At 47.0% G+C, this 21,060-nt stretch overlaps 2 protein-coding genes across 4 annotated transcripts in view; both read left to right on the plus strand.

The window, feature by feature from the left end:
* Nucleotides 1-21,009, plus strand: part of adcy7 (adenylate cyclase 7) — a 33,374-nt gene extending 12,365 nt beyond the window's left edge. For 2 of the 3 annotated variants that reach the window (XM_076013780.1, XM_076013781.1), the window contains exons 2-27: nt 81-816; nt 3,144-3,341; nt 3,425-3,589; nt 3,688-3,837; nt 6,664-6,824; nt 8,963-9,074; nt 9,211-9,338; nt 9,707-9,865; nt 10,155-10,287; nt 10,579-10,767; nt 10,854-10,897; nt 11,871-11,930; nt 12,678-12,755; nt 13,646-13,715; nt 13,811-13,908; nt 13,997-14,081; nt 15,386-15,523; nt 15,736-15,846; nt 16,084-16,292; nt 16,568-16,679; nt 16,926-17,084; nt 17,322-17,468; nt 17,824-17,931; nt 18,228-18,342; nt 19,146-19,270; nt 19,405-21,009. In XM_076013780.1, the coding sequence (XP_075869895.1) occupies nt 652-816; nt 3,144-3,341; nt 3,425-3,589; nt 3,688-3,837; nt 6,664-6,824; nt 8,963-9,074; nt 9,211-9,338; nt 9,707-9,865; nt 10,155-10,287; nt 10,579-10,767; nt 10,854-10,897; nt 11,871-11,930; nt 12,678-12,755; nt 13,646-13,715; nt 13,811-13,908; nt 13,997-14,081; nt 15,386-15,523; nt 15,736-15,846; nt 16,084-16,292; nt 16,568-16,679; nt 16,926-17,084; nt 17,322-17,468; nt 17,824-17,931; nt 18,228-18,342; nt 19,146-19,270; nt 19,405-19,551 (3,366 nt within the window). In that variant the 5' untranslated portion in view covers nt 81-651 and the 3' untranslated portion in view covers nt 19,552-21,009. The remainder of the gene's footprint in view (nt 1-80; nt 817-3,143; nt 3,342-3,424; nt 3,590-3,687; nt 3,838-6,663; nt 6,825-8,962; nt 9,075-9,210; nt 9,339-9,706; nt 9,866-10,154; nt 10,288-10,578; nt 10,768-10,853; nt 10,898-11,870; nt 11,931-12,677; nt 12,756-13,645; nt 13,716-13,810; nt 13,909-13,996; nt 14,082-15,385; nt 15,524-15,735; nt 15,847-16,083; nt 16,293-16,567; nt 16,680-16,925; nt 17,085-17,321; nt 17,469-17,823; nt 17,932-18,227; nt 18,343-19,145; nt 19,271-19,404) is intronic. The other variant, XM_076013782.1, reaches the window with a different exon arrangement.
* Nucleotides 1-21,060, plus strand: part of heatr3 (HEAT repeat containing 3) — a 63,819-nt gene that overhangs the window by 42,283 nt on the left and 476 nt on the right. The gene's annotated exons all lie outside the window — the stretch shown is intronic.

Consider the following 21,060-nt stretch of genomic DNA (forward strand, 5'->3'; position numbering starts at 1 on the left):
ATTTACTGCATTTGGTGTCGCACTTGTTGATGCCCGTTTGTAATACCACTTTGTTTGCCTTTTTTTCTCTCTCCATGCAGCTTGAAAGGAGTGAGGACTTGGACCCCACCACTGTGTTTCAAATAAAAACCCTCCTTCAGATCACCGATGACCTTTGGTGCTGACGTTAAGCGGCCCTGTTGTTTCCCCTGCTCCCTCCCTTATTCCTCTCCACCCCTTCCTTCACTGCGCCACCGTCCCTCTCTTGTTCCTCTGCGTCTCCCGGCCGCCGGACCTGTTACTCAAAGCCACTGAAAGGAGCGACTCAGTAGCTGGCGAGATGAATCAAGCCTTCCTGCCAACACCAAACACAAGATAGAAGGCAGCGAAGGGAAGAGAGGCCGGAGGAGTTTCACAGCAACGCTCCAGGTGGTGCTGGTGGTGGTGGTGGTGGTGGTGGTGGTGGGGTGCAGCAGTTGGAGGCGTCCTGCTGGAGGGTCCACTGGAGTTTCACTGGAGCACCATGAGCTACACGGCAGTGAAGGGACTCGATCAACGACTCTTGGCTTCTCCCCTCAAACCTGTGGCTTGGCTGCTCGGAGTTGTGGAGACGCACGCGCTGGTCGAGGCTTCATCCTAACACCTGATATGCCTCTGCAAGAATCGTGAGCCATGCCAGCCAAGGGGAAGTACCTGCTGAACTGCCAGGAACTGAAAAATGAGGCTCTGTACAGGAAGTTCTCCTGCATTAGCCAGTACCAGCCGCTGGTGCTGCTGCTGGGCCTCTCCATGCTGGCCTGCGCGATCCTCCTCATCCTCTTCTTTGCCCTGAAGCTGGTGAGTCCTGACGTGGCTTCAACAAACCCCAGTTCTTGTCTCAGATGTTGGTAGAAGTGGAGGCGTCAACGTTTATTGAGCGTCGTCGTCACGACTCCGACTCTGACAGTTGCTTGATGCGAGCAGCCGACGGGCCGCTGGATCAGTCAGCAGGACCGTTTACACCCTCACCTTTTACTGTCAATCTGATTTGAATTTGAATTCTTTCAAATTCAAATCAGATTGTCCCGTTTACATCAACGGTGAATAAAGTGGTTGATGTGTGAGTTCCCCTCACGCTGTGCACGGTGACGCAGGCACATGATTCTTCTCTAGGGTTGCACTACTCTGGAAAAAATGTCAATCACCGTTTTCCTTTGCTTAGGATTGACGATTCTGTGGCCAGATTTTTTTTTTTGACAAAATTGTTTATAGCACTTGATGAGCTTTTTCGAAAGAAGAAGAAGAAAAAAAAAAAACCCATTCCATTGGTGATTCAAGTAGAGTACCAGAGTAGAGTCCCCCCCCCCTCTCCTTCCCTGCCCCCCCTCCCCAAACTCACTCTTTACAGAGTTCAGCACAGAGTGTGTCAGTCGAACATCTGAAACATCGTTGTTGGGTTGATGGTTCGGACATTTCGGATTAAAGTGTGATTTGGAACATTTTTGACTTGTAAAGTGATAAAGTGATTATAATTGGAATATTTTACGAAACAAACAAAACGTCTTTGTTCTTCTTCATCCCTTCCTGACATACCATCATGCGCTCGCTCTCCTCCCCTGCCCTCTCTCTCTCACACTCTCTCTCTCTAAACATCTTCCAAGCAGTTGTGGTTGCCTCGGCAACATTAAGACACAGTGCTCGGTCAGACCTGCTGTAATGGTGTCGTAAAGTTCCAAGAAGCAGGAGGTGCCTATTGTGGTTTTACTGGCTGCTGGTGTCAGAAAGTCATTGTCCAGCTTTATTCTCCCACCATAAAGACTTTGCTGGGAAAAAACAACTCAGAACCAAGAACCAAACAGCTCCCTCCCCCCCTCGTTTGCTGCGGTTCTTCATTCAGTTGATTTATTTATTTGGCAGGTATGTGTAGCAGCTGCCCATTGGCAGAACATGAGAGTGTATCCGGACACAGTACCTTATTCTATACCCACCTGCAGACAGACTCGAAGTTCCATAGGACAACAGTGAGAGTGAAGGTGGCAAATACATCAGTAGTTTTCTTTTTTTTTTTTGTCTACTTCTTTCGAGTTATTTGTTAACACTTGTCGAATGTGTTTGGCGCATTCTGCAGGAATTTACAAAATGAAGGAACAGTTTCAAGGCTGAAGACTCACAAGCGCAGTGTAATTGGCTTTCATGAAATGAAACTTTCTTTCTCTGTAAATTCTTCATCTTTCTCCCCTCAACTGTGGCTTGATGTGGCACCAGCTCCTGTTTGTATGGATCTTTATTCCTCCTCCCACCATTTTTGGTCAAGACTCGCAGCGACGCAGGGTGCAGAAAGTGCTCCAGCGAGCTCTGACATTTTACACTGCTGCCATGGCAACCAGGAAGCTCGGCTCAATGAAGAGACGCTGGTCTCTGAGAGGAAATCTATTAACACTAACTTTGTGTGTCCGTTCGCTCCTGATTGCTCTTTTAACCCCTGCTTTCTCTTTGGCTTTTCCTCCGACACCTACTCTCTCTCTCTCTCTCTCTCTCTCTCTCTCTCTCCCCCCCCCTCCCACTCACCAGCTTACTGGTTTCCATTAAAGCACACATTTAGATTCAAAACACATAAACGGAGCTCAGCATGCGAGGCCTTAAGCTCAAAGTCAAACAAACCAACGTGTTTGTATCATGTAGTGGCTCTTTTATGAAGATGCAGTCCTTGAACTCACCACTCAGACTACCAACAGACCTCAAATGAAGCCTCACATAAGGCCGGTAATCAAGCTCCAGACACTTGTTGTACTTCCATGTTCCTCATCATCAATGAGTAGTTCTTCCAACATCAGCAGGAAAGAAAACTGGTCACTCACTAGAATTCATAGTAGAACATCTTTGAAAATTGAATTAAAAAGAATAAGATGTTTTCATTTGTAGTGATAACAATCAAACCCCAGCGGCTTCCTGTTGTGGGGAAAGGAGACCACCGTCTACGTGACGCATATTTTGACATCTTCCCACTTTGCACATTGTTATTCTGTGTGAGCAGATGATGCACTCGCAGCAGCAGCAGCAGCAGCAGCAGCAGCATGTTGAAATCTCCACGCTAAGATGCAATGTGACAGTGGAAGGAGATGTTTGTGCAACAGCCTCTGATGTATGTTGTTGTTGTTGCCCTTGTCTCCTGGCTGCTGGAGCAGGAAGCAGCCGAACACTGTGCCTTTCTGGGTGTGGTGAGCACCGGCCTGTGTGTGTTCCTGGCTGTGTTTGTGCTGGTGTGCACTGAGATGCTCTCCCAGAGATGGAGGCTCCTGCTGGGACTCATCGTGTGGGCCACACACCTCACCATGGGCTTCACCTTCATCTTCAGTGGGCCCCTCGTGGTCCCCTGGGACCAGGTAACTGCAGCTGCACTCAAACCCCACCACTTTATCACCATGTATGTTTTATTTGAAGGTATTTATCAGCCTTTTGTCCCCAGGTGCCTTTCTTTCTCTTCATCATCTTCACGGTGTACACCATGCTGCCCTTCCAGTTGTTGCACGCTGTGGTGCTGAGTGTCATCTCCTCAGTGTCGCACATCATGGTCCTCTCGCTGCGCCTCACTGTGTACAGTGATACACACCATCCTTACCTTGCCAACCAGGTGAAAAGGCACTGTGTGAAACTGCTTCTCTCCGTCTTCTCTCTGTTGTCTCTATTTCCGCTCTAATATTTCAACCTCTTTGTCGTGTGTGCGTGCAGCTGCTGTCCAGCGCGGTCTTGTTCCTGTGTGGCAGCGTGGTGGGAGCCTTCCATAAAGTCCTCATGGAGAAAACTTTGCGGCAGACTTTCAAAGATACTTTGAGGTGCCTTAGCATGCGGATGAAGCTGGAGATCGAGAAGAGACAGCAGGTGAGTGGGTCAGGCAGGCTGGTGAGTCATCGGGACGACGCAAAGCAGCCGCAGCCAGCAAAGATGAAAATACTTTACTACAGTTCATGCATGACTGCACACTTTATATTTTATTGATCATTTTCTTTATAGATTCAACGATAAACACTATTTACTGATATTGCCTGACTCATAACCATTGTAACGTGTAATAAATCATTTGTCACCCAGAATTGGTCCGCTCTAGAGTTGGATAGGTTTGATTTATTTTTTATTTTTACCCTTTTAAAACCCTTTCATTGCTTCATGCTTAACATTTTCAGCGTGCAATTTCAAACACAGGTTTGAAAACCTCCGTCCGACCTTGAGCTTTGAATTGATATTTCTCTTTCAAATGCTTTTTTTTTTTGTGTGTCTGCCTGGTCTTACGTGAACACCTTTCTAATTGCTTGCGGTATTATTTAGATATTAGCAATTTGAAAATAAAACCCCTGCCTCCCCATGCACACCCACTGAACCTTTAAAACACGCCTGGCCCTCGCTTGATAGGTCAAGTCCTTCTAATGTGTGTGTATGGGTGGGGGGGTGGGGGTGGGGGGTGTGGGCGTGAGTCATTTAAAGACTGCGTTCACACAGCGTTGCCACCCCCATTAGACGCACAATCCAAGTACTTGTAGCTCTACTGCTCAGCTCACTACTGTGACCACCAGGCAAAACTGTGACCAGGTAAAAAAATAAATAATAACGTTGTCCTTTTTTCTGCTGGCCTGTCACAGTGACGGCAGCTCAGTCCTGTGTGAGTGCGATACGTTTTCTCTTCGCAGCCCAGTTCAGTTCAGTTCAGTTCAGTTCATTTATCTCATGTCCCAAAAAGCACAATTGTGTTGCAGCTCAAAAGACCCACAAAGTTTAACCCACTGGGTAAAACTGGGCCGTCCTCGGTGTGGCCGATGTGAAATGATCCATTTCTTAGTACCCGAGGAGCTCCTGTGTCCACTCAGCTCTCACCATGTGGCCCATGTGACCAGCCTGTTTCCTGGTTCAACACGGGTCAGAGGTCGACCCTCCCGCTGAACCTCTGCAGCAGCACTGCGGTCACAGTGGGCACTGGCCAGTACAACTGGCAAAGGTCCATTCAATAGAATGACACACTGCCTTTTCATTGTAATGGAGTTATAGCAGAATTGAAATGAGGCCAATGTGATGAGGCCACCACAGCTGCACCCTGTCGCATTAACACAAGACACGTGATGCCAAGAAATGGCCGGTTGCTATTAAATCCTCCTGTGATATTGTTTCATCGTTTAGCTTCGCCGTCGGCCGCTGCACCCCATTGATGTCGTTATGACTAATAAATCCATTTTAAATTACATTTTTTCTTTGTTGACTTTTAAATCAGGGGCATCTGTACCTAACTATGATCTCACATGGATTAAAAATACATAAATAAATTGACCCTTATGTCATTATTGCCATTGCTCAGAGCACACGTGCACACGGTGCTTGCAGAGACGGTGATTTGTTGCCTAGCGAGGCAGAAAGGAATGATCAAACCGTTAACATTTAAACCTCCTGTTGTATGTGAAATGGGGCTGAAAGGGGAGCTGGGTTGACTGAAGAGAAGCCGGCATAATAGTAGCAATGTGGGGGGAGCAAAAGCAGTGAAAAACCTTCACTTTGTGTTCCTATAATTAATTTTGGCAGAGCAGCGCATTGATGTTTCTTGGCAGGGTGTGAAAGACCTCGGAAAAATGTTTCCAAACAGTGTGACGTCAGTGCTCCCCAGCACCAGTAGAACCCATGAATGAAATTCCCATCAACCACTGAACTCCTCTGACATTCTGCTCCTGCGAAAAAAAAAAAAAAAAAAAGGAAAAGCAGATTCTCCCATTGACTTTTGCCTCTAAATGGGTTTGACGCCATCAGTTTACGCTCCTCTGCTGCAGACGCTGCAATCGAAGGGAGGAAGAATTTTGTTTTCTGATCTTGCCGTTCCTGTGAGGCATCAATCTGATCAAATTTAGCACAACACAGAGATTAAGGAAGTGGATATATGTCATTTAAATTCTTGCAAATACTTTTACAGATTACCCCCCCCCCCCCCTACAAAAAAACACCTGCTAGTGAAGTCTAATATTTTATCTTTTGAAGGAAAAAAAAAAAGAAAATCTGAGAAGTAGAAAATACATTGTTAAATTTGAACATCATGATCTTTTATAATACTCAGTAAGTATGTCTAGCGTAGTGGAAGGAAGGCAGTCAGATATGAGCAGAGATATTCTGCCAATAAGCAGTGCAGTGGCTGAATGTCCTGAAGTGACCTGTCTGTCTGAGCACACAGCTAAATCTCTTTAAAATTGCACATGGCTGTTCACACACATACACACAGAGACACAGACTCTCTAGCGTCCCACCTGAAAGACATGGTTCAGACAAATAACAAACAGAATCCAGATTTTATGAGCCGGAATTCAAAGCAATACCTCACGTGACTGTAGGATGGCATAGCCGAGCAGCTGAGTACTTAGTACTTTTAATAACACAGATTACACTAAAATGAAGAGAAATGTTTTCTTTCACATTCCTGTGTCTTTCAAACTGCCACTTTGTCATGTTTCCAATTTCTTTTAATGGTCAAGGGACGGTGATGTCTTCTCTCAATGCGTGGCGTTAGTAAAAGATATATTGTTAGAACTACACTTTTGTACCGTACATGCATTTGTACATTTTTATGAAGCTTATGCCTGAAATCCCAGTTCAGGGTTGGGCCAGGCTTGATCCTGGGTCTTAGGGCCTGTCGTAACCTTGGACGTTCACACATGTGTCTGGGTTGACTTGTGCCTTCAGGAGAACCTTCTGCAGTCGGTGCTGCCAGTCTACATATCAATGAAGATGAAGCTTGCAATCATGGAGCGCTTACAAGACTGCAAAGATAAGGAGGAGCAGCAGCGCCTCGTCAAAGATAACAACTTCCACAGTCTCTATGTCAAGAGGCACGAGAACGTCAGGTAGCCCAACACTCCTATATATGCGTGTTATACTCCGATACATCTGTCCACTTTCATTAATAAGACCTCATTTGTAATGATCATTTTTATTATGGATATCTTGCTGCACTGATAGGAACGTATTTCTTCTGAATTAATGTTTTTGTTTTACCAAGTTTAACAGTCAAAGATTGTAATTTGTATTCTTTTAAACGTCTCTTTGTCTTATACATGGGTGGAAAATTAGAACAGCTGTTTTTCTTTGGGCTGACGGTGTAATTGCATATTGGTTGTAAATGTTTTTTTTTTTTTTAGCTTTCCTCCTGTTTCTCCAGAAAACATTGACACGGTTAGAAAAGATCGCGTTTCCCTGGCGTCCTTCCCTAACGCTGCAACATTAGTGGGCCTCTGTCTAAGGACAGTGACCCCCTTGCAGCTCTTTGTTATTTCAGGCTTTATTCACTTAGCAAGTGCTGACAGATATTGGGTCTGCTCAGATTGAATTTGTGCAGACGTCTCATCTATTCCTTTGTATCAATGCAGGCCAGTCTAAGGGACTTATTCTGTTTTGAACTTTAATAAGAGAATTACATTCACTGAAAACTCTTACATGTGTTGTATCGTACGATACTTTATTTGTCTTCCGTCGGGTAGTGCTTGTTTAACGATTACGTCGAATGACGTGACGTCAGACAAGTCATCGCTGTCAGTGCTCCAGGTGAGGATTAAAACCCACTGGCAGCCTGTGCAGTCCTGGTGACAGCTGCGTGGCTGTTTCACATGCAGTCTCTCTCTGCTGTCGTGGCGTCTTGTCTCTGGCAGAAAGCAGGAAGTAGACTCGCACTCTGTCAGCGTGCGCCAGCAGTGTAGCGCCTCTCATGTTGGATCTCAGCGAATCAGCCCGTCAGTCTCTGCTAATGCAAGAGGTCTTTGAAGCCATTGCACTGAGTGTGTGAGTGAGATGGTGTTGAATGACTGCCTGTACCCCTGACCTATATATATATATATATATAATTAGCCCAGTCACATCGTTCATGAGCTTCTTTGTCTGTGTTTCCAACACCTGGCCGTCTCCAGTCAGGCTCTGGCTCAAAGTCAAGTCACCGTTTCCAGCTGAACTACAGCCAGGCTTTTACACTCCGGCCGGCCACTATACAGCAGCGCTGTATCGCAAATGACTTTATCCAATTTTGAAGGGAATACTGCACTTTCACACAGTAATGCTTTGGTTAGTTTCAGTGTCGTGCTGGAGCCCGGAAGCATGCGAGAGGAACGTGGATTTTAAGATTTTGCTATTTTGATTTAAAATCAGTCAATGGCACGGCCCCAGTTCACTGATAATTTGACTTTTGGTTGACCTGCACTCGCTCACTGAGTCTCGCTTGATGTTCGCCGAGGCTTGCGATGCACTGCTGTATCCAGCCACGGCTACAGAGTGGTCAGGTGCTTCTTTTTTTTTGTGCGGCCAAAATTGTATGTGTTATTTCTGGGGTGATTCAAGGGTCCTCCAGTGATCATATGAGATGTGAGAGAACATCTTCAGTCAGCTGACAGACACATTTAGCTTTGCCCAGCCTGTGATTGAGCATTAGGATGACAAGCCTTTTAATCAGAATGTTGATCAAGTCTACTAAAGGATAATGGGTCAGGAGCTTTTTGACTGATATAATACATTCCAATTCAGGGACCATAATGGCCTAAATGGGTCATAATGTGCTCGCAAGGCTGCGCAGAGAAAGAATGAGGCCTGTATTTGGCAGCCGCTAATGGTTTTAGCTGCATTGGCTCATAGTTCGCTTCAGTTCGTTGGACGTGAAGGCTGAGGAGGCCTTCACGTCATCCTCAACACTCTGGTCCATTGGTTATTGAGCAGCTGTATTGATCAGTCAGCTTACCTGATAGAAATGTAAATGGTTAGGATTATGGAATTGATTCAATTATTTGAACACAGTTTTTTTTTTGTTGTTGTTGTTGTTGTTGTTGAATGGCGTGGTGTTACTAAAAGTTGAAATGTGTCCCTAGTTAGGATGTGGCAATACACAATCCCAGAGAACATCGCTGTATTGTGAAAATGTGTGTTGTTTTTAGTGAAGTTGTTCATGTAGTTGCCTCACTGGTAGTTTGGTGTTCTATCCTCATCCTGGTCTTTTGTCTTTCAGTATTCTTTACGCTGACATTGTTGGCTTCACTCGACTGGCCAGTGACTGTTCTCCCAAAGAACTTGTTATTATGCTCAATGAGTTATTTGGCAAGTTTGACCAAATTGCCAAGGTAAGTCCTGCTGTAGTTTTTGACGGATGTATTTATTTCTACAATGAGACGGAATTGAATTGCTTATTGCGAGTCGGATCATTAAAGACCACTGGACATCAGCTGGAGTTTAACCCGATGCTTTTGACCCCTTCAGGAGAACGAATGCATGAGAATAAAGATCCTTGGAGACTGTTACTACTGCGTGTCGGGGTTGCCAGTCTCTCTGCCCAAACACGCCAAGAACTGTGTCAAAATGGGCCTGGACATGTGCGAAGCCATCAAGTGAGTTGTGGCAGTCACCTCACACCTGACTGTGATGTGAACTGTCTCTCATAGATCATAACTAATCACAATGTGTCGGTGGGAATGAGTTTTAGGAAAAGTTTGAGTGCACTGGAGAGGAATTTTAAACTCTTTTCTGCTGATTTTCTGGCCTTTATCATTTTTTATGAATCGCGTTTCAGGTCCCAGTCGTCCTGTCAGCCGTTTTCAAGGCCTTTATTTTTGTATTGCGCTCTATGGGAAAAATGCTTTTTGGGCCTATGGGATTTTTTTTTTGCTGCAGTACCTCAAGTGTCCACTGGGGAAAAATCATATTGCCAGTGCGGTATCCAGTTCTCATAACCCATCCATGGTCACTGTTCACCCAGGCAGGTGCGCGATGCCACCAGGGTGGACATCAACATGAGAGTGGGCGTGCACTCCGGCAACGTTCTCTGCGGTGTGATTGGTCTTCGCAAGTGGCAGTTTGACGTATGGTCACATGACGTCACGCTGGCCAATCACATGGAGTCAGGAGGCCTCCCTGGGTAACTGCAACACGTTTGTGTCATTTCAGAATAAAGTCAAGAAATGTCAAACTGAATTATTTAATTTGATCTTCAGCATCATGAAGACGTTGAGTTGCTCTCAAAATGTCTCTGCTTTCATCACGCTCGTCACATTCTATCGTTCCATAACAACCACTTTTTGTCTTTGGGACGAAAATTGCGCTGAATTATTTGGTTTCAATGCTGTTCCTTTTACTTTGTGAGGCTTTAGGAGTTACCAGGTAATGAAATTATTGAATGTCGGCCTTGTTCTCCTCCCTCTGGCCAGCCGTGTCCACATCACTGAGGCGACGCTGAAGCATCTCAACAAGGCTTACGAAGTGGAGGAGGGCAACGGCCACCTGAGGGACCCCTACCTGAAAGAGCTCAATGTCCAGACATACTTAGTCATCGACCCGCGGGTGAGCTGACTGATGGATCACATTGGGTTGATGGAAAAAGTGGGCGGGACTAGAAAAGTTGCTCACCGCTCATCACTTTGGAACATGAGGTTTAATGAAAAAGTGACTTCAGGCAGAAGTATTGTTTTTTTTTTATTATTATATTTGTCTCTTGTTCTTTTTTAATTCCTAATTCTGCCCCGATTCTATTCTATTGTTTCGAACACGTTCAGTAAACTTCCCAAGCTGAAGCTGACGCTGAAACTGGTCGGTGTTCTGTTCAGAGCTGAAAGTCGTCTTCTGTGTCTTCAGTCCAAAGAGTCGTCGTCAAACAGCCGCAGTGCTCCCAAACCTCGAGTCAACGACGGGCTGAAGATGAGGGCGTCGGTCCGGATGACCCGCTACCTGGAGTCCTGGGGGGCCGTCAAACCCTTCGCACACCTTCAGAACCGGGACGGCTTCGCCGCTGACGCCATTGGCAACGGCAAAGCTCGCAGCAGGGCAAGTGGGGGCGCCCAGGGTTCAGCCAGGGAGCAGTCGACTGAGTCACGGCAGGGTTTTCAACTCTAATTTGGTCTTTGTTTCAGGACATTCCGCTACGGACGGCCGTCGGCTCCAAGGTCCCCGACAGGTAAAAAAAATAAATAAATAATAACCTCAGACTTTGTGTGAAATTACCTGGAAAATTCACTCTCACCCAGTAGGAAGTCACCATTTGCCTTTCATTATTATTAATATCTAATTTGCATTAGGCTTCAACAGGATGCACTCGCACTCATTTCCACTGGAGATCAGGTTATATAACAGCACACGTGTCCTCTTATATTCATGCACTGCAGTGTTTGTGCTGCGTCCTCCTTTGTGTGGGCAATTTAAATGGCAGGTAGCAGAAGAAGGAAATGAGAGAATCACTAGCTGGCAACGAACCAGCAGGCAGTCCAGCGGCGGCTTTTAAGCACCAAAGAGCAGCGTTACAGAGAGTATAACATTATCCGGGCATGGGGAGCTGCACTTTAAGGCAAAGGGAAAATGTTAGAGGAGCAAATCTAAAATAAAACATTTCTCAACCAAATTAAAAGCCGCTTCATTTGGATTCAAGCGTATGCTGGTTAATCATCCCCCCCGTCTGGCAGACACTAAGTGTTAGGGCAAATATTTGAAGTCTTGCGGCTGATTAGTGGCCAGAGCTACACCCACACACATAATGTTTGCTGAAGAAATGTGATTAGAGGAGATAAGTGTGTGTGCCTAATAGCACCCTATGAGAATTGAGGTTTGTGTTATCTTGGAAATTGATAATTTTGTGTATGCGCAGTCCATAAAGAGAAGCAGCAGCAGCAGCTGTGTGTGAGTCTGCCAGTGAGTCAGTGAGTCGGCCAGGCAGGCAGGCAGGCAGGCAGAGGAGCTCTGTGCATTCAGTGTCCTGGTTTCCTGTGGTTACATGAAACCATTAGTGTGTGTGTTTGCTTTGGTATCTGCTACCTTTTATTTTTATTTTTATTTATTTTTATCAGATTTTCACATTTATTTTAGCTGCAGCCTGCAGCTGTTTCATGTCCTACATCCTTTTGAAGTGGCCTTCTTGTCTCGTTGGCTTTCGACAGCTGTGATGAGTCTTTAGAGGAGCCCTTCTCCTTGGCCACGCCTCCGTTCAGCAGCTCCAAGTGAGTGGAGCCCTGGTGGCTCGCAAGGTGCTCATTCCCACAGCGCACTAGTTCTTGATCTTTTGGCCTGTGACCTTTTTCATAGAAAAATGCCAACACTGTCACATGCTGCTAATTGGTTGATTTCTGACAGGAGATGAGTAACTCACACAAGGTGAATTGTGCAGTGACGCTCCAGAGGGAGAGAACTATTGCCTCGGTGGAAGTGCCTTGCTTTTTTCCGACACACTAACTCCACAGTGAAGCTCCTTTCTTCATGTTTCCTTCCTGCTCACCGTGTTTCACGGGGCATCTAAAACCTTGAAAGCAATCAAATACTGTAACCCTGTCAGTGGACTGAAACGCCTTTGTTCTAACTGATTGCCATCTGGGGCTTATGTGTATCTGGGTGTGTGTGTGTGTGTGTCTGTGTGAGAGCTTCCTTCCTGAGAGAATGGTGGGTGGGGTGGTGGTGGTGGTGGGAGAGTTTCCAAGCACACCACCACCACCTTTGGCTGAATCCCTCAGTGATCATCTAACACGCAGCACATCACTTTACCACGCAGCTGTCTGAGAGCCACAGAGCGTATTGATCCTCCCTACTAATGCTCACAAGGCCATTGATCACTTGGTCTTTTCAAGCACGGCTAACCCAGGGCCTGTCTGCCCTGATCTGGTTTACCTGCGCCCGCCGGTCGCCAGTCTCCTTCTTCGCGTCACCGTCTTGTCCACTTTGCTTTTTAATTGTCTCTGCGTGTTCTGTTGTAGGAATAAATCCCAGAAGAGCAAATTTGATGAGGAGCTGCACAATGAGATGACGACAACCATCGATGAGCTCAGCAGCAAGTAGGTCCATCTGTGCGAGACGCCGGACTTCCCATGCTCGTCTCTCTGTGCACTTTGTTATCGCGTCAAGGACTTTTTCTCTGGCAAACTGGCTGCAGTCGTCAGAAAGGAGACCATTGAAAAGTGATCAAGCCTGCTAGCGTTTGGTGTCACATTATTTGATGATATAATCTTTGGAAAGACGATTCAAACTTCCAACAGGTCCCAAGCCCGTCAGACTGTGCTGCTGCGTGTGTTACTGTAGATCCGCTGTTCCTGTTGAAAGGTTTTATGTTACAGCGAGGTTCACATCTAGAGTTCATGAACCCACTTTTTAATTTCCATTATATATGCAGTCACATAGAGCTCATGATTAACCAGCAAGGAATGCCTGGGACGCTGCACCAGTCACTATCTGGATCTCCTCTGCAGCGTCTCGCAGCATCTTAGCAGCAGCCAGAACTCCGTGCCAGTAACCTGGAAAGACTTTAGCAGCTTCATAACGCACAGTCACAGCCCTCAACACTTTTTACACGTTTTCAGTTGGCTGCTTTTGAGACAGTGCATTATTTATTATTATTATTATTATTATTATTATTATTATTTGTTTTTATTACATATATTATGTAATATATCCAGCACGGCCAAAATATCGGCCACGACAGCTGCTTGATTTTCATTTTTGGTAAAAATAGACTTTTAAAAGTCACCTGTCACTATGCTTTCTAAAGAGTCTTGTGAAAGATTTAGTTGACAAGCGGGACAATACTTGCTGTCCAGTTATCATCTCCAGCCGTCTCTCTGTTTTCTCCTCCCACTGCCTCATTCTCCTCCCTCAATACTCTTTCTTTCTCCCCCCCCTCCCCCCATCCTGCCTTTGTTTTGCCTCCGCTGTCCTCCTACTCTCTCAGGCAGTGGTCCAAGTCTGAAGAGAGTGTCAGATTAGCTCTCTGGTTTCCAAAGAAGGATTTGGAAAAGCAGGTAAGATAGACACCAGCATGCCAGTGGACCATTAGAGGCTTCAGAAGCCCAAAAGGCCGTGGCAGTGAAATGTGTTTATGTTCTTGTGGTTCCAGTACCGATCCCTGGACTTGCCAATGTTCAAGCACTACGTGGGCTGTGCCACGTTTATCTTCTTCTGCATCTTTCTGGTCCAGATGCTCGTCTCCAAGGAGTGAGTAGGACTGGAGTTCCCCTCGCAGAGCTGCAGAGGCAGAGTGAAGGCAAGAGCTGATATTTCTGCTGTGTGTTGTCTCCTCCAGCCATCGCAAGCTGGGCGTGTCCTTCGGGGTGTCGGTCTGCGTGCTGCTGCTGACTCTGGCCGTCTGCTACTCCGGCCAACTGCAGGTGAGTGTGGCGGCTCTCAGCGCCGGTCGTTGAAGAGCGTCTCCACTCCTGCACTCAGACACTGCCACACGTTGCATCACTTTGACCTGCAAGCCAGGATTCCTGCCTCTCGACATCAGAAATCAGAAACGATGATGACCTGTCCAGCCTCAGAGAAGATCACTCATGTCAGGAGAAGTCGATGTGACACCTTCTTCAAGATGTGGCAACCTTTTATGGAGTCTGTGGAAACGTTACCCAGTCAGTCAACTGACTCTGCAGCCCTTAAACTGGTCCAGTTGTAAGTGATGTGACTGCCCAGGCAACATGTGGAAGATGTCCTCATCACAAACTGTATGTGCCACAATGTGATAGTGGTCGCTCTTTCCCCCCCCAATAATTTTCTTACTTTATCTTCTCAAGTCATCATCTATTTTCTCAAATTTTACTTATATTATTATTATTATTATTATTATTATTATTATTATTATCATTATTATTATTATTATTATTATTATTATTATTATTATTATTATTATTATTCATTTAGTTGCTTTTCTTTACTATTTATGTTCCCTTGTCTGCTGGAAGAGGAAGAAGAAGAAGAAGACTTTATTAATCCCACACACACAAATATGTACAGACTAAGAAGGAGTCACACACATTATATTGACAGTTGGATTATTTTACAAGTTCTGTACACAATATTGACATATAAATTAGTCTTTTATTGTTTTTGAACAATGGAAAACCTGGCTGACGTGTGTGACATGGTTTTCTTCACTCAGTGCAGGTGTGACAAGTCCACAGGTCAGAGTTGTAACCTCAGAGCAGGTGGGCCACTAAATAAAGACGAGGGCCACACGCGTTAACGTGTGTGAGTGGCAGACGGTGTGTGTTGTGTGCGCCGCTCACTCTCTGACCTCAGACTCACCTGACATTCAGTCCTTGACATGCAAGTATTTTCTCCTCTCAGCCAGCTGCCGGTCGTCACGTGGCGGCAGCCATGTCAGCGGCAGCCCTGTCGGTGGCGGCCTTGCCAGTGGCGGCTCTGCCAGTGGCAGCAGTGGCGGCCCTGCCAGTGGCAGCAGTGGCGGCCCTATCAGTGGCGGCTCTGCCAGTGGCGGCTCTGCCAGTGGCGGCCCTGCCAGTGGCAGCAGTGGCGGCCCTATCAGTGGCGGCTCTGCCAGTGGCAGCAGTGGCGGCCCTACCAGTGGCAGCTCTGCCAGTGGCAGCCAGTGGTGTGTGAAGGTGGATGTTTGGTACGCTGTGACTGACAAACCCGTTCAGTCGCTCACTCAACTCTTCCTTCCTTTGGTGTGCAGCTGGTGTTTCCAGAGAAGCTGTCGAGGTGCCAGTGGCTCCCCGCTGTGTCCGAGGCAGTGGTCAAGCAGCCGTGTGTGCGCCTCCCGCTGGCCACCGCCACCACTGCAGCCATCATTGTCCTGGCAGTGTTCAACCTGGTGAGAATGTACTCACAGAGGGGACATTACATGTATATATATATATATATATATGTATATATATATGCGTGTGTGTGTGTGTGTGTGTGTGTGTGTGTGCTCTGCTATTTCTGGCCTTGCGACACTTCATAGCTGCCATGCCAAACTTCAAAGCACCCTCTCCATCGGGGGGCCACCTGTCAATCAAGTGATTTTTTTTTTTTCTCCTCTAGTGCTTCGTCCAGATGCACGTCCAAGAATGTCCTGATGAGATTGTTGAGGCCTCTCCCACAAATGATTCCAGCAGGAAGGGATTAGAGCAGCCAGATCTCTCCTGTCTGCCTGTGAGTGATGGATTTGTTATCATAACACATAAAATCAAACAGTAATACTTATTTTATTCCAGGCAGGATTAAACTGTCTGAGCATTTGAGGTGGATTGTGTTGCGTCACTGTGCCGTGATTTCCGGCTTTTACGAGCTGATGAATAGTTTGTTTCCTGCTGAAATATTTGTCTATTATGATACGAATGTGTTTTAATTCCAGCCTTGTTCTCCCACCCCACCCCCCCACCCCCCCAGTACTCTGTGTACTGCTGTATCCTATCCCTCATTGCGTGTGGAGTCTTCCTGCGAGTCAGCTTTGAGCTCAAAGTGCTCTTCCTCACGGTGGCCTCTGCAGCGTTCTACATCATCATCCTCAGCACCAGGAGGGTGCTCTTCGTAGCCTACGGAAACAGCCTTTACGCTACACTACCCATCATCATCAACAGCAGCTGGAACTGCAGCAGGTGGGATGGAGTGTAGGAGGCTCTGTGTGTGTGCGTGTGTGTGTGTGTGTGTGTGTGTGTGTGTGTGTGTGTGTGTGTGTGTGTGTGTGTGTGTGTGTGTGTCAGCTCGCAATCCTCATGGTTTAGCGCTAGTCTTTACCAATCCTAATACATAGACAATGAGTGTCATGATTGTACATTATACTGAATGTTCACTCCCGGGTAAATGAATGTGAAATAATGACTGAAATACTAAATCAATGTTAAATGCTAAATGTTTGCTTCTGTCCTTGCAGCGTAGAAGATCTGTCCGTCTTATGGTCCCTCGGGTTGGTCAAACACCCCCAGTTCATGAGCTGCGTCTACATCACACTGTTCCTGGTCACCATGCTCATCATCGCACAGCAGGTAGTCTTTGTTTCCTTACAAAACGACAAGAGTACGGGTGCTTGTATTCCACCACTCGCCGATACCAATACACAGTATTGATAAGGCCACTACACAATTTAGAATTATTTGGATTTCATTTGTAATTTTCCAACAACATTCCTCTAGCTCATCTTTCTAGCTCGGCGGTAGTGGTGGTGGTGGTGATAGTTGTTTGATTTAAGAGTTTCCTCTCCCCACCTCCATCCTCCACCTCCTGTCGGCTAGAACGAGTCGTGCTTCCGCCAAGACTTCCTGCTCAAGTACAAGAACCGCACGGAGCAGGACGAGATCGAGACCCGAGAGAACCTGAACCGCCTGCTGCTGGAGAACGTGCTGCCGGCCCACGTGGCAGCGCTGTTTGTTGGCGAGAATAAAAAGAATGAGGTAGTTGTTGCAGTGATGGAGCTTTTAGACGCTCTCAGGCGCTTTGTTCACCTGTTAACATTTATACACAAAGTCCTTTTATGCCATCAGACACTAAGTGTGTTTCAAAAGGACAAAAGATGTGGAAATAGTTCCAGACTCGGTTACATAACACATTTGTTGATGCTTGAAATTACATTTTTTTTTTTTTCCTGAACCTCGGTTCATTCACAATGGGATGTGGCTGTCTCTCTGCAGGACCTCTACTACAAGTCTTACGACTGTGTCTGCGTGATGTTTGCATCTGTTCCGGATTTTAAAGAGTTTTACACCGAGTGTGACATCAACAAGGAAGGCCTGGAGTGCCTGAGGCTGCTCAACGAGATCATCGCCGACTTTGACGAGGTCAGGAGATGAAGCCTCAGTCTTCATGTCATCCAGCATCCATCTTCTCTGTGACACATTGTTTCGAGTCTCTCTTTATTCCTTCTATTCGAGCACTTTGAAATATTTTTTATCCCCTGACCGGCCAGGAGGCTGAGCCATCTTCTCCCTGGTTCGTCCAGGATTTCTCCACTCTGCACTCTGTCCTGCCTCAGTTTGAAATCCAACGACAACAACAGCGAATTGAAAGGCTGCTGTAGTGAACTAATGGGGCCTGCGTGAAACAAACGCACAGCGAAAGCGGAAAAATAAATGACAAGAGGCCGATTCGTTAAGTTGTCACTCATCCCTGTTTTTGTCTCCCTCAAACCAACAGCTGCTCTCCAAGCCAAAGTTCAGCTGTGTGGAGAAGATCAAGACCATTGGCAGCACCTACATGGCTGCTGCTGGCCTCTGTGGAACCCCGGGCCAGGAGAACAACCAGGTAGGAGGGACCACAGATCCGTCTCAGATCTAGTGGGGCGACTGGAGCTCAGGAGGCAGAGCGGCTCGTCCAATGACTGGAAGGTTGGCGGTTCAAATCCCGCTCCCTCCCAGTCACTGCCTCCCATCAACCTGGGTGAATGTTGGCTGGTGGTCGGAGGGGCCGCTCGATTGGCTGCCACACTCCCGTCAGTCATTCATGATTATTAGCGATCAGTGTTGGTTCTCTGTGAAGCGTCTTTCTGTCGGTCGGCTCAGCGAGAGCCGGCAGCTCGGTGACTTTCTCTGCACTTGCAGGACAAAGAGAGGCAGCAGGCGCAGATTGGAATCGTGGTGGAGTTTGCCATCGCTCTGATCGGCAAGCTGGACGGCATCAACAGACATTCCTTCAACAGCTTCAGGCTGCGTGTGGGTGAGTGGGTGAGAACGCTCAGCTGCTTCAGCTCCAGCAGGAAGCTTCCCTTGACAGCAGGGACGGCGCTGCATCCAGTGCAGCACCGACACACACACACACACACACACACACACACACACACACACACACAGTGGAGGGCGGGGTGTCCTGAGCGACACTCCTCCTCTTCCACCGCCACCTTCATCATCATCGTCAGGCTTTACTGTGTCCAGCAGTGCTGCAGTTAACAGTCCACCTTGCAGTGCTTTGTACGGTACAGTGTGGGATCGTTGACGTGCAGTGCAGTTCGTCGTGTGCGTGTCTGTAATTCATGGGGTGGCCAAGGCGGAATTTGATTTTGAATTTTCCATCCCAGTGTGGGAAACAGAAGGCAGCCTGAGAGGCTGCAGCTGTCTGTTGTGTCTGCACTGTATTTGCAGGAGGCCTCCTGATGACTGTGTGGGAGGAAACATTTACATTTCTTCAGAGATAAAATTGTGCATGAGGCGCAAACATTTTTAAATTGATTTTAAACATTTTAATAAATCAAGTTGTGTTGGTCATCATGTGGACACTTTGTGTGTATGCACGTCTTTTCTTTTCTTTTCTATAAATAAAGGGTAAAATTAAGAAAATGAAGGAAAAGTAGTCCACTGTAATGTTTCACTGATGTTACTATTTATTGTGAATTATCTTTACATTTTTATCGCTCCACATTCTTGATAAACAACGTGAAATAAAGGAACACTTGCTGCCTGTCTTGCCTGGAATACAGTTGATGTAGCAGCTGAAGTCTGGAGCTGCTGTTTCTCTCTGAGCAGGTATCAACCACGGCCCAGTGATCGCTGGAGTCATCGGTGCCAGGAAACCCCAGTATGACATCTGGGGCAACACGGTGAACGTGGCCAGCAGGATGGAGAGCACCGGCGAGCTGGGCAAGATCCAGGTAGGAAGGAGCTCGGTCTTGACCACCGGGGCCGCGAGTCTCGAAATGGACCTTAATTAATTATTGTGTAGTGTAATTCTTCCAACACCGGTGGTGCTCAGTCGATGAATGTGTGCGGCTCCTCCTCCCTGCAGGTGACGGAGGAGACGGCGGTGGTGCTGAAGAGGCTGGGCTACTCCTGCGAGTGCCGCGGCTTCATCGACGTCAAGGGCAAAGGGGAGCTGAAAACCTTCTTCCTCTGCACCGACATGAGCAAGCACCAGGGCCTGGGGCTGAGCTGAGCCGGGCAGGGCCGAGCCGGGCTGAACCAGCGCGGACAGCAGACTCTTGGTTCAGAGTTGATGGGCTCTAGAGCGCCACACGGTGCCCAGGAAGGGACACGAAGACAGAGCTGCTGCCGTTCAGGCTGTGACCTCTGAGCTCGGTGAAGGAATCGCTGCCCTGCCACCGAGGGGATTTGAACCCTCGACCCTGCGGGACGGCGGCTCTGCAGTGGAGGGACGGTGACCACGGTGTCCTAACACCACCTTTCATTTTCCACTCACAAACACTTCTCCCTCCAGTGGCCAGTCCCACTTTTCTTTTCAGGCTTTTCTCTCACTGCTGCCAAACATGGATGTGAACGTTTGACGATGCCTGTGGTTCCTGAAAGACAGAAACGACAGGATTCTCTTCCTTGAAGGCCCGTCTGCTTGTTTAGTGGGCTTGATAAGGGATCCAGACACGCCAGCTGCCCTGTTGGCAAGGTGGCAGTGGGCAAGGAGACAAAGGGAAGCTCCTCTCTCAGCCTCCTTCACTGCATATTTTTCTTAACAAAAAAGTGCTTATGATGTTTTGCCAGCTTCTCTAACATGCCAGTAAGTTCAGGATGATACCTGCAAACTGTCTGTGTGAACCCGTGTCAGATTACAGCTGTTTATTTGGAGTGACTAATGTTGGTAGGACTAGAAGAAGACAATCCACGTGCTGGATGTCATCGGCTTCCTGCTGATGCTCTCCTGCTTTACTTTCTTATTTTTTGGGGGGGGCTGCATCATTTTGGAACCCTGGATGCTGGTGTCTCGGGAGTTTCTCCAATGCGCTGCTTCTTCACAATGATCTGTGTGAAAGTGTATTGTAAAAGTGTACATATACCAAGAGGCTAAAAAAACATGAAAATGGTGATCAGAGGTAAAAAAAACAAACAAAAACAAACAAACTGCAAAGCCTCACCTGCAGGCTTTTCACTGTTTCTCAATCTCAGTCCAGCTGCAGATGTGTGCATGAGCGTCGTCGGCCTCTGCCGTCCTTCTCATTTCAACCGTCAAAGGTCACAAAGGTCACAGCAAACCTCTTCATGGACAGACATGGAACGAGCCATTTTTCTCCTGTTCATGAAGTGTTTGTCTGCTGCACGGACGTCTGCGAGTGCAAACAGTGTCAGAGGTCATGAAGCGCTGTTCACTCTCCGCAAGCCCCACTATTTTTGATATCTACGATATACTGTGTATATACATATATACAGGTGTATGTACGTATGTATGTATGTATGTATGTATGTATACACACACACCCATACACGTGAACAGGTAACTGAGGCCATGCCCTGGATGACTGTGTCTTCACTCTTGTATGGTGGCCTTCTCTTTGCAACCTGTCCTGCTGTCCTGTGGTTCACTAGAAACAATGATGTATCAGCCTTCACGTGAACAAACGTGACCTTCAACAGTTCCAGAATGTAATAAATGTCTGCCCCACTATGCAGTTTGTCATTCAGAAATGTCAAAAAAAAAAATGAGGTGGTGGGGGGG

Source organism: Nelusetta ayraudi, unplaced genomic scaffold, assembly GCF_046127955.1.
Source record: "Nelusetta ayraudi isolate G7.1 ecotype Tasmania unplaced genomic scaffold, CSIRO-AGI_Nayr_v1 ptg000157l, whole genome shotgun sequence".
NCBI classification, from domain to species: Eukaryota; Metazoa; Chordata; class Actinopteri; order Tetraodontiformes; family Monacanthidae; genus Nelusetta; species Nelusetta ayraudi.